General features: G+C 33.2%; 1 protein-coding gene across 1 annotated transcript in view; it reads right to left on the bottom strand.

Annotated features, from left to right (window-relative positions):
• Positions 1–604: 604 nt before the first annotated feature.
• The window catches only part of LOC115885806 (PAN2-PAN3 deadenylation complex catalytic subunit PAN2), a 53241-nt gene continuing 39961 nt past the window's right edge, over positions 605–13884 (bottom strand). The window contains exons 16-21 of the mRNA XM_030904828.1: positions 8003–8217; positions 7821–7947; positions 6452–6675; positions 6149–6370; positions 5979–6088; positions 605–1010 (exon numbers count right to left, since the gene is read on the bottom strand). Coding sequence (XP_030760688.1) covers positions 844–1010; positions 5979–6088; positions 6149–6370; positions 6452–6675; positions 7821–7947; positions 8003–8217 — 1065 coding nt within the window. The 3' untranslated portion in view covers positions 605–843. The remainder of the gene's footprint in view (positions 1011–5978; positions 6089–6148; positions 6371–6451; positions 6676–7820; positions 7948–8002; positions 8218–13884) is intronic.

The raw sequence follows: 13884 nt of genomic DNA, 5'->3' as shown, positions 1-13884 counted from the left end.
TAGTATCGGCAAAATAAAATCAATTTTTTTTTCCCTTAAATCGACTTAAAATGTCTTAAAACGTAAAAATAAACCAATTTCGCAAAAAAATTGTGTCTGTCTGTTAGTTTACGCGATAACTTTTGAAGTTGATCTATCGACTTGAAATTTGGTATACAGAGTTTAGTTCTCAAGACTTTGGTTCGGATTGTTTTTAAATAAAATTCACCGACAAAAATACTCGTTGCTGACGTCACAGCGTGCCGGCTGCATGCGCGTGAGCACACCATATTATTTACACTATGCAAGGAATGTCATTTTGGCCTTTGATTGTCATCCCTCAAGAGAAATTGTGGTTAGAAATCAAAAGTTTATTGTCTAATAAACTAAATATTAGGCTTTCTCTATAGATACAACTGACTACCGCAAGCTGTTGCTAGAATATTCTATTAATTTTAATTGTGTTTGATCGTGACATTGTGAATTACCGTAAACTAAAAAGTATAAAGTGTAATTGAAACCACTAATTTATTCCACTAATTGTGATGTTTTGAATAAATCTTAACTGAAACCACTAATTTATTCTACTAATTGCGAGGTTCAGAATGAAACCTACCAGATAAAAAAAATATTACCAAACAGAGATATAAACATTTAATTTTTTAAATATCATAAATACTATAAAAAATCACAGACATTAAACAGAGACGTATGACAATAGTACATAACACATTTTTGGCGAACGATACTGACTGAATTGTATAAAACATAAGTTAAAAATCAAGAAATAATTTATAAAAATAAACAGGTTTACATATATTTCAATACGTATATTTTGTCGTTTGTACTTTACTCTTTGATCCACTAATTTTCCGGAACCTTCCATTTAAGCTGCTCGCCGATTTCGTACAGTTCGGCTAGCGCGTCGCCGACCTTGTTGTTCTCCTGTAATTCTTTGTATTTCTTGTAGAGTTGGAGAGCTGCCCTCGCGTCTTCGATGGAGTCGTGAGTTTCTGATTGAATTTTTATGCCTACAATTGAAAAGGAATAAAAAATAAATTGAAAATCTAAGCCCACGGCCACACAGAAAGAGTTTTTATCGTGAAGCGTCTTTTGCGACTAAAACAAAATAACAGGATTATATAGGAGTGGCCCGACCAAGAGCGTCTAGCGTTCTGTCTGTCTCGCAAAAAACGCAAATGAAAACAACTCAATTTGTTTTCTGTAGCGTCTTTAGTGATTTTTAAGATGAGAACCCGTCACAGGCGGACGTAATATTTAATAATACAATAACAATAAAATAAATAGTATGCATTTTTGTTTCATTTTAGGGTACTTATTATCTAAACGACGATTAGGTCAAACGACGATCGTGGAGTGTCAGTGCAGTGCCCTAACGGTTCCAAAGCTCAACTGGTTTGTGAAAGTTTTACTTTTATGAATATATTTCAAATTAATTTTGTTCCAAACCTTCGAAATGTATACTTGGATTTGGTATTTAGTCATATGCCAAGTTTAATTGTGATGGAGGCAATTGATTACCTATTGCCCACTAGCCAGCATCATCAGGCGTATTATTTTGAAATTCCTTTGAAACTAAACTCAAGTGTCTTACAATATAAAGAATTCTATTACGATTTTTCGCACGCTGATTATGCTGGTCTTAATAATTTTTTGGCGCCTATTAACTGGAACGTGTTTCTTGATCAGAGGGATGTTGATGGGGCAGTTTCACTTTTATGAAATTCTATTTAAAGCAATATCTTTGTTTGTTCCTCTTAAATGCTCAGTGAATTCAAATTTTCCGAGATGGTTTAGCCATGATCTGAAAAAATGTATTAGAGAGAAGAAGGTTAAACATAGGCTGTATCGGCGAACGGGGAGCAGGGATGCTTATCTGGAATTTGTCTGCTTGAGAGAAAGGTGCAGGGCGTTGAAGCGGGATTGCTACTCTAGGTACATCAGAGAAACGGAGTCTAATATAGCACAGGACCCCAAAAAATTTTGGAGCTTTGTGAATAATAACAGAAAATCATATGCTTGATTTGCCTAGTACAATGTTTTTCAATGACATTAAGGCTGATAATGGTAAGAATATTTCAAATTTATTTGCGGATCCCTTCTCATCTGTGTACTACGAGAGTAATTTAGTTGTACCCTCTTGCATGCCCGACTTTATGAAAACTATTAATGTAAACAGATATCCAAGAGTGCAATATTTTCTGTAGTTTCGGGCCTTCCAGCTAAAGTTAATCCAGGCCCTGACGGCATACCGAATGTGTTTCTGAAGAATTGTATATAGTATATCTAACCCATTACACATAATATTTAATATGCCTTTAAGACTTTTCCTAGGCCCTGGAAGTCTAGTTTTTTGATCCCGACTTTTAAGTGGCAATAAGTCTGATATTAAAAACTATAGAGGCATATGTAATCAGTCGGCAATTCCAAAACTTCTAGATAAGCTAGTTTACGAGGATTTGCTATGGCAATGTAAGGGCATATTAACAGACTGCCAGCATGGATTTTCCCATGGTAAGTCGACTGTTACAAACTTGGTCTCATATCAGACGGTTCTGTTACACGCCTTGGAGAATGGAAACCAGGTGGACGCAGTCTATACGGATTTCTCTAAGGCGTTTGACAGAGTTAATCATGTTGTCCTCCTGTGTTGTGTCGAGTGTTGGTAATTCCTCCTGCTTGTTGTTTGCCGACGATATGAAAATGTATAGAACTGTTTCTAATGTTAATGATTGCAAACTTTTACAGAGAGATTTAGATAGAAAAGTTGACTGGTGTAAGGTGAACAGCCTTTCCCTAAACGCTAGTAAATGTTCAGTTATAAGTTTTTCCAAAAAAAGATCACCAGGGATTCTCTTTGATTATGATTTGAATCATGTTCGTTTGACACGGGTGGATTTGGTCAATGACTTGGGTATAAGCTTTGATTGTTCTCTTTCTTTTAATGAACACATTAATATAATTGCTAATAAAGCTTTAAAAACACTGGGTTTTGTATTGAGAAACTGTAAAGACTTGTCGGTATGGGCTTTGCAGATAGTATATTGCTCATTGGTAAGATCAATTTTAGAATATGCATTTGTTATATGAAATCCTCAATACGATGTATCTAAGAAAACAATAGAAAGGGTTCAAAAGAAGTTTTACGGTATTGTGCTTTCAGACACAATCAAGAATATAGTTACATTATCAACTTAGACCAATTAAATTTAGAGACTCTGGACAAAAGGAGATTAATCTAATTTCTTTTTTTTATAAGATTGTTACTGGCGTATATGACTGTCCTGAGATACTTAGACAAATTTATTTCAAAGTTCCATTTAGGCCATTGAGAATTAATGATTTGTTCTTTATTCCTTTGCGTGGCACTAATTATGGAAAGCACTCTCCAATTCCAAGGGTACTTAATTCTCTGAACAAATTTCATGATGTTGACATTTTTAATGACTCTTACTGGGCATTTAGGAGGAAGATTAGAAATGGAAGTGGTGATTGATGGGTGGGTTAATTCTTCTTTTTACTGTACCGTTCTTCTCTAATAAGTGTTTATTGTTTTTTTTTGTATTATTTTTTAATGTTTTTAAGTATCTTTATACGATGTGAAAGAAAAAGAAAAGACATTTTTTTTTCTTTTTTTTAATATTGTTTTGTAAATTTTGTAATGTAATGGGGTTTCCCGTAAATAAATAAATAAAATAAATAAACATACTTTTATAGAGAACATCTACTGTTTAGGAAGATTCTGTTAAATTCAGAAATTTGAAGGAAATGTTTGAAAAATTAATAAATTAAAGGAATATTTTACGGGTAAAAATTACGTGAAAAGTGTTTTTTACGGGTAAAAATTACGTGAAAAGTGTTTTTTACGCGTAACAAATAGTTCATTAAGCGTAACAAATATTTTTTTACAGGTAACAAATAGTTTTATACGTGTAAAAAATAATTTTTTTATGCATAAAGAATATTTTTTTTTCCTTTAGCGAGTAGTGTTTTATGAATAACAAATAGTTTTTTACAAGTAAAAAATATTTTTTTTTTGCGTAAAAAAGGTTTTTTAACAGGAACAAATAGTTTTTGACGCGTAAAAAATATTTTTTTTACGTATAACAAATAGTTTTTTACACGTAAAAAATGTTTTTGTTGCGTAAAAATGGTTTTTTACCAGATACAATATGTTTTTGATGCGTAAAAATTAGTTTTTACGTGTAACAAATAGTTTTTTACACGTAAAAAATATTTTTTTGTTGCGTAAAAAAGGTTTTTTACCAGAAACAATAAGTTATATACGCGTAAAAAATAGTTTTTTACGTATAACAGTTTTATTCGCGTAAAATAAAAAATTTTGATAAACACGTGGACTGCTCACAAATAGCACGTTTTATAGACGCGTCTCTACGTATTTCTAAACCGTTAACACGGTTCGTTACAACTAGCTCATGTGTCAGGGCCGTCTCGCTAGCTCGTATGTCACGGCCTTGAATTTTTACTTCCAGCGCGCGTAAAGAAGTTTCACTTCCAAAAGTTTCATAAATCATATCCTAAAATTGCGTTAGCAACTAGTGATATTTACTATTCTATTATATAATTATTTATTTTATTATATTATAATTATAACAAGTAAACACAAAACTAGAACATAAGAAAACTATACACAAATAAACTGAAATTCGTAAAAATGGCAAATATTAATTGTTATTTTTACACACACCACTGGCACTAGCAGTAGATTGTGTTTGTCGCCGAATATAATGCCCCGGCCCGTCCACAATTCAATCCCAGCATATCTTTATCTTCGTCTCTTCAACGCTAACCGCGCCGATCTCGCCTATCTCTTTCTCACAGGATTGACTGTTGAACGGGCCGGGGATCCACGTGCTTGCCACGTTATTAATTATTGACATATTGATAGAAACTGCAGATCTGCCGCTTCTTTTGTGTGTTTTAATGGACACAAATCGGAATAAAAGTTTCAAACGGTAAAATCGCAAAAAGCGCTTGACACGCAAAAAACGCAAAACGCAAAAACGCTTTCTGTCGTGGACTAAAGCTGTCTTCGAAAAAATTGTGCTTCGATGAAAAAATTGGACGTCGCTAGAAAATCGCGCCCAGTGGTGTTTATAAAAAATTACGTTTTTATTTTGTAGATTTTCTTTTAGTGGCGAAAACTCCCAAAAAGATTCAAAATAACTATGTAGTGTTTTAATTTTTCTAAGTATGCTCAAGAGCATTCTGGAAATTAAAAGACAGGGTTTTTTACAATCATGACTTGAGCACAAAAACGAAACTTGCAGTGTATCGAGCAGTAATAATCCCCACCATGTTATATGGAAGCGAAACCTGGGTGCCGTACCGCCGGCACACGAGCGCATTAAACAAGTTGCAACAGAGACACCTTAGACAACTTTAAGAATCAAATGGTACCACCATGTCTCAAACGTATCAGTCCTTAAAAAAGCAAGCTGCGAGAGCGCTGAAGTCATGATTACTAAATCTCGCTTAAGATGGGCTGGCCACGTATGCAGGATGCAAGAAAACCGCCTACCGAAATCTCTTCTTTACGGTGAACTTGTAGAGGGTAAGAGGAAACGGGTGGACAACTCAAAAGATACAAGGATGCTGTTCATGAAAACTTAAAGGGGATAAATATGCAGCATCAGTGGGAGGAAGCAGCGCACAATAGAACGCAATGGAGGAGAATTGTAAATTCAGTTAATAACGACAACCAAAGAGTAAAGAGGCAACAAAGTAATGAGATTTTTGAATATCCGGAGTGCGGAAGAGAGATAACATCATGTATCGGGCTTTTCAGTCACAGAAAAGCTCATGACAGAAAACGCCCTGCGTAACCATCTTTTAATGCGTGTCAAATACTCGTCAGCGAGTTAGGGCAGTAGTAGTAGTAGTAGTTTCTAAGTATATGAGTTAAAAACCAATGACCTGTATGCTAATAGAAACAAAATTTTAAATAAACTACTCACCCAGAAAGTGCCATGCCAAAAATCTTAAGGAGACCATCCTGTGATGTTTTAAATGAAACAGTTGTACGGTGTCAGCGACTTGATGAGGCGGAACTACCAAATTTATTACCCTAAATAAAACATATTTATAGTGTTTGCTTGAAGAAGTTGAGATATTTCTTTTTACTTACCTAAAATCGTTTTTTAAACCATGACCGACAAATACGACTCCACTGTCTTGTAAATATCTTAGTTTAATGTACGTAGATTTCAGTGTAGTTAAGTGTTTTGAGCTAAAATTGGCGTCCAAATCTCCAGGTTTAATTCCCGAAAATTTGGTTAAGTAGTCTACCACTTGCTCTTGAGTTGATATATAGTCATCGATGAACGGTGTGCCTTCGCCTTGTCCTTGTCTAAACAAAATTATATATTTTAAAATTCTGTCTAATAATACCAAACTCAATTGTATCCTAGTTTAAATAAAAAAAACATACCCTCTTATGCAAGTAATCCTCGCGACAGACATTTGAGACGGTTTAATCGTCGACATTTTGCCATCGCTTCTAAGTTCGGCTTCTTCTTGATTTAGGGTAACAAATTCTGCATCCATTGCAACGAGGTCTCCCGATTTGAGTACCTCGTTTTCGTGCAACGGGGTAAAAGTTATTCCTTTGGTGCCTCCAGATCGAGCTATACAATTGTCTTCAGTAAAAACTTCCTATAAATGAATAACAATAAATCTTATAATCACACATATATTTACCAATACCCTTGTAGATGTATTTTTAAAGTAGATCAAACTAAGACGATTATGGATGTAAAGCACCAGATGGCGGGGCGTATTTCAAAGTCTTTTACTACAGAAAAATATTTTTGTTACTCTGAATTTTGAAGCGACCAATAAAAACAGAGAAAATAAAAATCGATAATTTTCGTACTGTGTCAATTGGTCGACCAATTGACCAGATACTTTTTGTCTATTAGATGTCTGGTAATTATTCAGTTCGACCATTGTAAATACCTTTTTATACCTTCTTAGTTGTAGTGTAAAATTAGATTAATTTATTAAGTTTGTATTATTTGTTTAGTGTAGAATACCAGAAGTAGTTCAGTAGTGTTTTTATAAGAGTTTGTTTTGGAGTGAAGTAGTAGGTGAAGAGAATTTGGTTATTTTTTCTTTTTGTTTGATTAATTAGTAAGTTGGACAATTTGTTCAGTGCAGAATACAAGAAGTAGTTTTTATAAAAGATTACATTCGTTTATTTTGTAGTTGAGTAGTAGGTGAAGGTATGTATTTGGGTATTTTTCTAATCGTTCACACTCGTTGTTGTAATCATGTTCATAAAGCGCACTTGTACTGTAAATAACTATTATGTTTTCAAAAAAAATATTTTCGTAAAATACTCAATTTAGAATAAAATAATCTAAGAATGAAAAGGTTCTTTTATAGACCTTGCATCAAATCAAATTAAAGTAGGTATGTAACTTTTATTAAATATTAATTAACAATAATTAGCATTATCATAAATTTTAAATAATGTACCAATATATCGAAATCATTTCTTTGTTAATATGGTTTAGAATTCTTAAAATAACAGGGGCAAAAATAATCCACAATCAACATTAAAACAAAAGTTTCGTTTACATTTCTTAATCAGCTGATCCATATTAAACTTCGCAAAAATCCGGGGCTATATTATTACATTACTCTGTGAAAAATAACGAAAATAATGATGTCTTTGATTCCGTCCCTAACCACATGTTTCATTCATTTAAAGTTTCACAATTTGTCCACATCTGGCAGCACATTTTGTCCTACCGGTTGAGTAACTTTAAGAATATATAAACAAGGAGACTACTTACCCTTGATAAAGGATGATATATGTCTGTCTTAGAACCTGATAATTCCAAAGAAGAATAATATAAAACACAAGGAACTTTCCAATCTAAACTAAACCACACGGCTTCTTGTGCTGGGACAGGACATATACTGAAATACACAACTAATTTACATTAAATATATGAAGAATTATTATTTAGTTTACCTAAAATCGTTGAACAAATACCATTTCTGTTCGGTTAACTCCTTATTTCTGTAAAACGCATTTGCCACTTTAATCAGAGCGACCAGATTCTTTTTGTCTGGAGAATGTTGATCGTTAATGTAGCAAACAACAGCACTTAGTTCATATTCTTTTGTTTCATGAACTGGACTTGATCTTGATTCACTCTCTGTAGCATTATCTTTTATATTTTCTTTCTGTTAGTAAATGTATCAAATTATTTTCAAGCTCAGTTTAGGTAATCCTAATTAAAAATCATTACATTATGTTACTATTGAGATGCAAAGAACACATCGTTCGATGGCTATTTTCACAGACAGCTAAGCAGCGCTAAAGGCGCTCGGTTCCACGGAGCTCGATTCTAGACTAGTGTGATATTGTGTGTGGTTAGGTTCGTCTAAATACTTTGGGCGAGCGTAGCAATGGTTGGTTAGCCTGGGTACCAGGGCACAGTATCGGTTAACGTAAAAGGCAGATGAAATGGTCAAGCAAGGCTCATCAATGCCCAGAACCCTTCTGCAGCGTTAAAAAGAAGTCACGAGAATGGCCACTGAACGGGTCTGGGTGGTCAAAAAATCTCTAGAATGACAGAGAAATTCACCAGGGCAGAGACAGGCGAAAAAGTTCATAATAGAACATTCACCAAAATTCACGGCAGACCTATTAAACAAAGACAGAAAGACAGACAAAGCTGTAGGTCTACTAACAGGATATTGAACTGAATGGTATCTAAAGCTGGTGAGATTGACGGACGAAGCCATGGGCAGGTTCTGATAGGCCATTGACAGAGAGACATGGAGGGTTCACATCATTTCATCGTTGCTAAGAACAACCGCAAACAAAATCAGAAATAATTTTCTCTTGTCTATATCTCTTGTCAAAGTCAGAATATTTTTTTTAATTACAAAATCTTTCAAAATCTTAACCGGTCTGATTGAAAAAATTCCGAAAAGTGTTTAAAGCGTCCATTTTCAAAGTAATTATTGCTATCTTGTGAGTTTAATTTAAGTTTTATTTATTCAAACCCGGATAATTGTGAAAAAGTGGCATTAAAAACTTAAAAAGCTGTGCTGTGAACTGCAAAAACCATCGTGGGTCGTGGCATAACGTCGGTTTCCAATGTTTTATAGGTATTTCATACATGTCCTTATATAAAATAAAGTTTCTTGTATGCAACACACTGTATTTTATTTATAAAATTAAAAGAAAATAATAATAAATTTAAATCTACATATATAAAATGTTAATGTTTATCTGTGTCGTCTCTACTGAAGTAACAATTTGCTCTAGAAAGTTGCTTTTTTTACTAAAAGATAGCTAATTCGCTCTTCTAAAAACTGTCGTCGTCGGATTTTTTGTTTTTCGTTTATTTAAAAAAAAGGGTATTTTTTTCCTGATGTCGTGGCGGATGCGCCAGGCTTCAACTAGTAAATAATATTTGGCGATATAATTATAAGAACAAACGACTTACCTGTAGGAAGTTCGTTCTGGATTATATGAGTATCCTCGTCCAAATAGATATACACCCGTAGTATCATTATCCTACTTTATCGAGCACATTTTATTCCCAATTACGTAAAGAATGCATTTTTTGTTAGCCATAGACCTTAGTCATCCGTACCCGACCGTCAGCCTCCTCATAACATTATTTTGCTTTTAAATCAAAAAAGAATTTCTTGGGAGGGCTAGTATCAGTGGGGTCGGGACCTATCTATTTGGACGAGGATACTCATATAATCCAGAACGAACTTCCTACAGGTAAGTCGTTTGTTCTTATAATTATATTTCGTATCCTCGTCCAAATAGATATACACCCGTAGATGTTGAAAGAAAAGAAATTCTTTTGTGGCATATTTTGCTATTTTTTACAACAAGTAATGTAAAAAATACATAATCGTATAGCATTACTATTAACGTATATTTAAATATAAGATGTCAAACGCACAAAACAAAAATATATATAATCTACTTCTACATACTTATTATTATAATATATAACCAAATAGCAACAAAAAATTAATGTAATATAATATGCATCACATAATTATGACTCTAAATTAGTATAAGTAATTAGAAAAATATAAAATATAGTTATTAACATTAAGAGAATAAAGAGCACCTTACTAGAGCAGTTTATAATGCACTTACTTCCTGCCTGTTTCTATAAAGTTAATTTTTTCTTTATTCAGTGGACGATTATAAAATGTTTGAAATACTTTTGATTTTGAGTATGGTATTCTTTATTTGATCAATATATTATTTGATAAATATAATATATTTTTTATACCAGTATTCTTTATTTGATCAATATTAAATCCCTTTCTGTAGGCCGCTGAAGAGGTCGCGTCCTAACCTAACCTAACCAAACTAGTATTATGAGTACTAAACAATTTTGTGTTGATTCCACTTTCGTTTAACACCTCTTTTATCCAGCGACTTATAGACTGAAAACTTGCCACCTTGTGGTGTTTTTTATCAGTAAGAAAAATATAATTCCTTCCCCTCTTAATGATTCAGTCCTTTTTAGGAAAGCTTCTAAAGTGCTGGCAACACAAAGTTCAGGGCTGTCGCTAAATTTGTTTAATTTTAAAACGGGTTGCTCTCTATTGTAATTCGAAGTTTTTAAGATATCTGTAAAATCTGTAATAGAAGAGTCTTCTACTTTATATTTTTTAGAGAAATTTTTGACAGTGTCTGAAGTCTCTGTCCAATTGCAGGAATTAGGAGAGTAGCAAGGTTTTTTTTTGTGAGCAATTCTAATGAATATTTTCGAGTGGATACCATCTTTTTATAAATTCAAGGAGAAGTCAAGGACAATCCACCATTTCCAGATTTTAGTAGTGATAAAATTAAGGTGCAATTATTCTACACCTCCCATTCTATTAGTATATGATATTCTTGGTCTCAAAAACCTCTAGCGTTTAAATAATTACAATAGGTACCCAAACCCGATTTTGATGCATCGATAACCTAGTAAGTAAGAGTATATTTACGAAGCATGACATTTTGACCTGCACATTCTATGTTTCTGAGCAATCAGTCGTAAACTTGAACACAAAGAACGCGTTATAATTTTTATTATTTTCCTTAAGGGCTTTGTATTTAGCTCATTCAAGTCTCTTAGTATCTATAAAGCGAGCTGTATTTATCTGCGGGACAAAAAGAAATTAAAGTGCCTATAAGTTGCGAACAAACCATATTATAGTTAGTATGGATACATACTATCTATATTTTTTTGAAAATTTCAGCACTAACTTTTTAATCTTACATTTCTTTGTGTCTGTAGGATACATTTCCATTAATTTTGTATTTAAGATAAAATCTAAATATGAAATTTCTTGAGCAGGCGTGAAGATACCTTTTTTTATTTTATGTTATCTTTTAATTTATATTTATTTCCAGTACATTCCGCTAAATGTTTATCTAATGAAAGAACAAGATAGTTTATTCGCAAAAAATGTTTTCCTTTAAACAGTAAATTACCGGTGTTAATTACCGGGGTTGAAAAAGATATGCATAGTGCAAATTCCAAGAAAAAGCTTAAAATTCATTCATTTTTTTTTAATTTATATTTTAAAAGTATAAGAGTTTCCGGACGACTATATGGTTTAGGTAGTCAAAAATTTTAGGTCTACTAGTTTCAGACTTCAAAGGTATTGTAATCGCAACCTTATTTATTATAACATTTTTAATAACTAAAAACAAGTTGGTTATGTGTTATGTTCAACCATTGGCTATAAATAATCAATTATACCAGCATGATTATTTTGAGTTCTAACGTGAATTATTGACCTCGAATACATCCGCCTTCTTTGGAATTCTTGCTCCCTCCTGGTTCTTTTTAAAATGACTCTTCTAGGAATTTGTCCCTTCTTATCTTTTCATTATTCTGTCTGTAGACCTTCACCTGGATCTCAAAGCACTCATTTTTAAGTGTTTTGATTTCTGAGATGAGCCTGCTAGTATTTTTTTTCCTGGTATTCTCAAGATTCTTGGCTTCTTTGCATTTTTCACTAAAACTTTACTAAAAAGCATATCATCGCTTATTTGACCAATCGCCATGCTCTTAATTTTACGATTAAAGTGTGAATTTAATAAAAAACCTTGGATGGTTACAGTAGGATGCTCCTAACATAACGGTTTCCCTAAATCTATCAGATTTTAAGGGTAACTGCAACCTGGGTTATTTTATTTGGAAAGTTCCACTAACCTTGTAATTGTTTGGTCCTAGTGGTGACATTGTTTTTCCTAAAAACGTGCTGTAGGTCTATCAAGAAAACATGATTTGGACCTCCGGATTTAACCTCGGTGCTTATAATATACTGCAACTGCTGGGGATGGGAAAAATATTTTAGACTGTCTTTCGTTTCTGTGACTCATCTATAAGAAAGATAAGCATCCACCTAATTTCAAGAGTGTCACGTATTTTAAGTTCAACCAATTGTGGATACAGAGGGGAGGGGAGGCCCATGGGGCCTACATACATCTTTCTCTCTCTCGAATTTGAATTAAATGATTGTTCTAGATTTGATTCCGAGGACGATTGAAATTAAATAAATATAAGTTTATTGTAAGTCATAATAATGTATGTATAATTTTTTAGCCAATTTATGCTATATGGCAACCAAAAGACAATTGCCAAACATGTAATTCTAAGACAAATCCTAATATAAACTCACTATCTGAATCTGTACCTTTAATAAAAGGCAAAAAAAAAAAACATTTTTGGAGAGCGTTTAAAATATTTTTTAATAAAATATTTTATCTCAGCCTAAGCCTTGTATACCCTGCTGGCAAGCGAACCTTTGGATCGGCGTTTATATGTATAGGAGTCGTTATGGCAATCTAGTAAGTCGGAGCGAGCAAAAATACGAAGTATTTATTACATGACATAACTACTTAATCTGACGCTAGATTTCATGCGCTTGGGAAAATACTCGCCTTCTGTCTTTATTCAGTACATCTTATTTTACTAAGCGTGTTGACCGTACTCTTCGTACACATGAAAACCGGCACCCAAGACCACAAATGCCGACTCTTAGTATAAGAATATATAAACAAGGGCCTAAGGTACATTTGTGTAGCAAGATGTTTAGTTTAAGAACCGATAGCGGTATTTACTTTGCATTTAGTCACGTACTCATTTTTGTAAACAAATAGCCTTGTGGTTTTTTATTAAACAGATTCAGATTCGTTTTGACCTGTCTAAAAAAAATAAAGTTCATTATTTCCAATTCAAAACGAACCATAAAAGATTTATCAAAAGTGAGCAAAAAACACACTAGAAAAAGGTAAACAAACAACAATGTTGCGTCACCCTGCCGCTGCGCTGTAGAAAAGCACTCTGTTCGGCGTTTTGTGGCCGGGTATAACATAATAATATATAGTTACCTGTTTGAACACAAGCTTTTATTTAATCAAAACTGCAAAGCAGATTTTTCAAATACAGCCACAAAATAAAGGATCCGAGATATAGATCATTTTAATAGTTCATACATCAGAGACATATTCATTTCAGAGACATACTAGCGTGCATAAGTCAAGAACTATGCTGGGTTACAATGTTTATATGAGCATATGTTTACATCCACAAGGTGGATTAACCCAAGCTAGTAAATATTAGACAGAATCATAATACTTGTCTCACCATTTTCCAATTCCAGCAGGAAAATACAGATTATGTTAAATGTGACCCACGTGTATATAATAATTATATCCACAGGGTGGGTTAACCCAAGCCAGTAAATTGACTAAAGTAAATCTACTTCTACCTCTTGTGGAGGTGGTGAGGAACCACCTAAGATAATAAAAAATATATATAATTACTTACTACTTACGCCCCTTGTTGACAAAAAATAGCTTTA

Source organism: Sitophilus oryzae, unplaced genomic scaffold, assembly GCF_002938485.1.
Source record: "Sitophilus oryzae breed Bouriz unplaced genomic scaffold, Soryzae_2.0 scaffold_41_pilon_pilon, whole genome shotgun sequence".
Classification (NCBI taxonomy): domain Eukaryota; kingdom Metazoa; phylum Arthropoda; class Insecta; order Coleoptera; family Curculionidae; genus Sitophilus; species Sitophilus oryzae.
The sequence above is the reverse complement of the archived record's forward strand: the minus strand, read 5'-3'. Positions and strand labels throughout refer to the sequence as shown.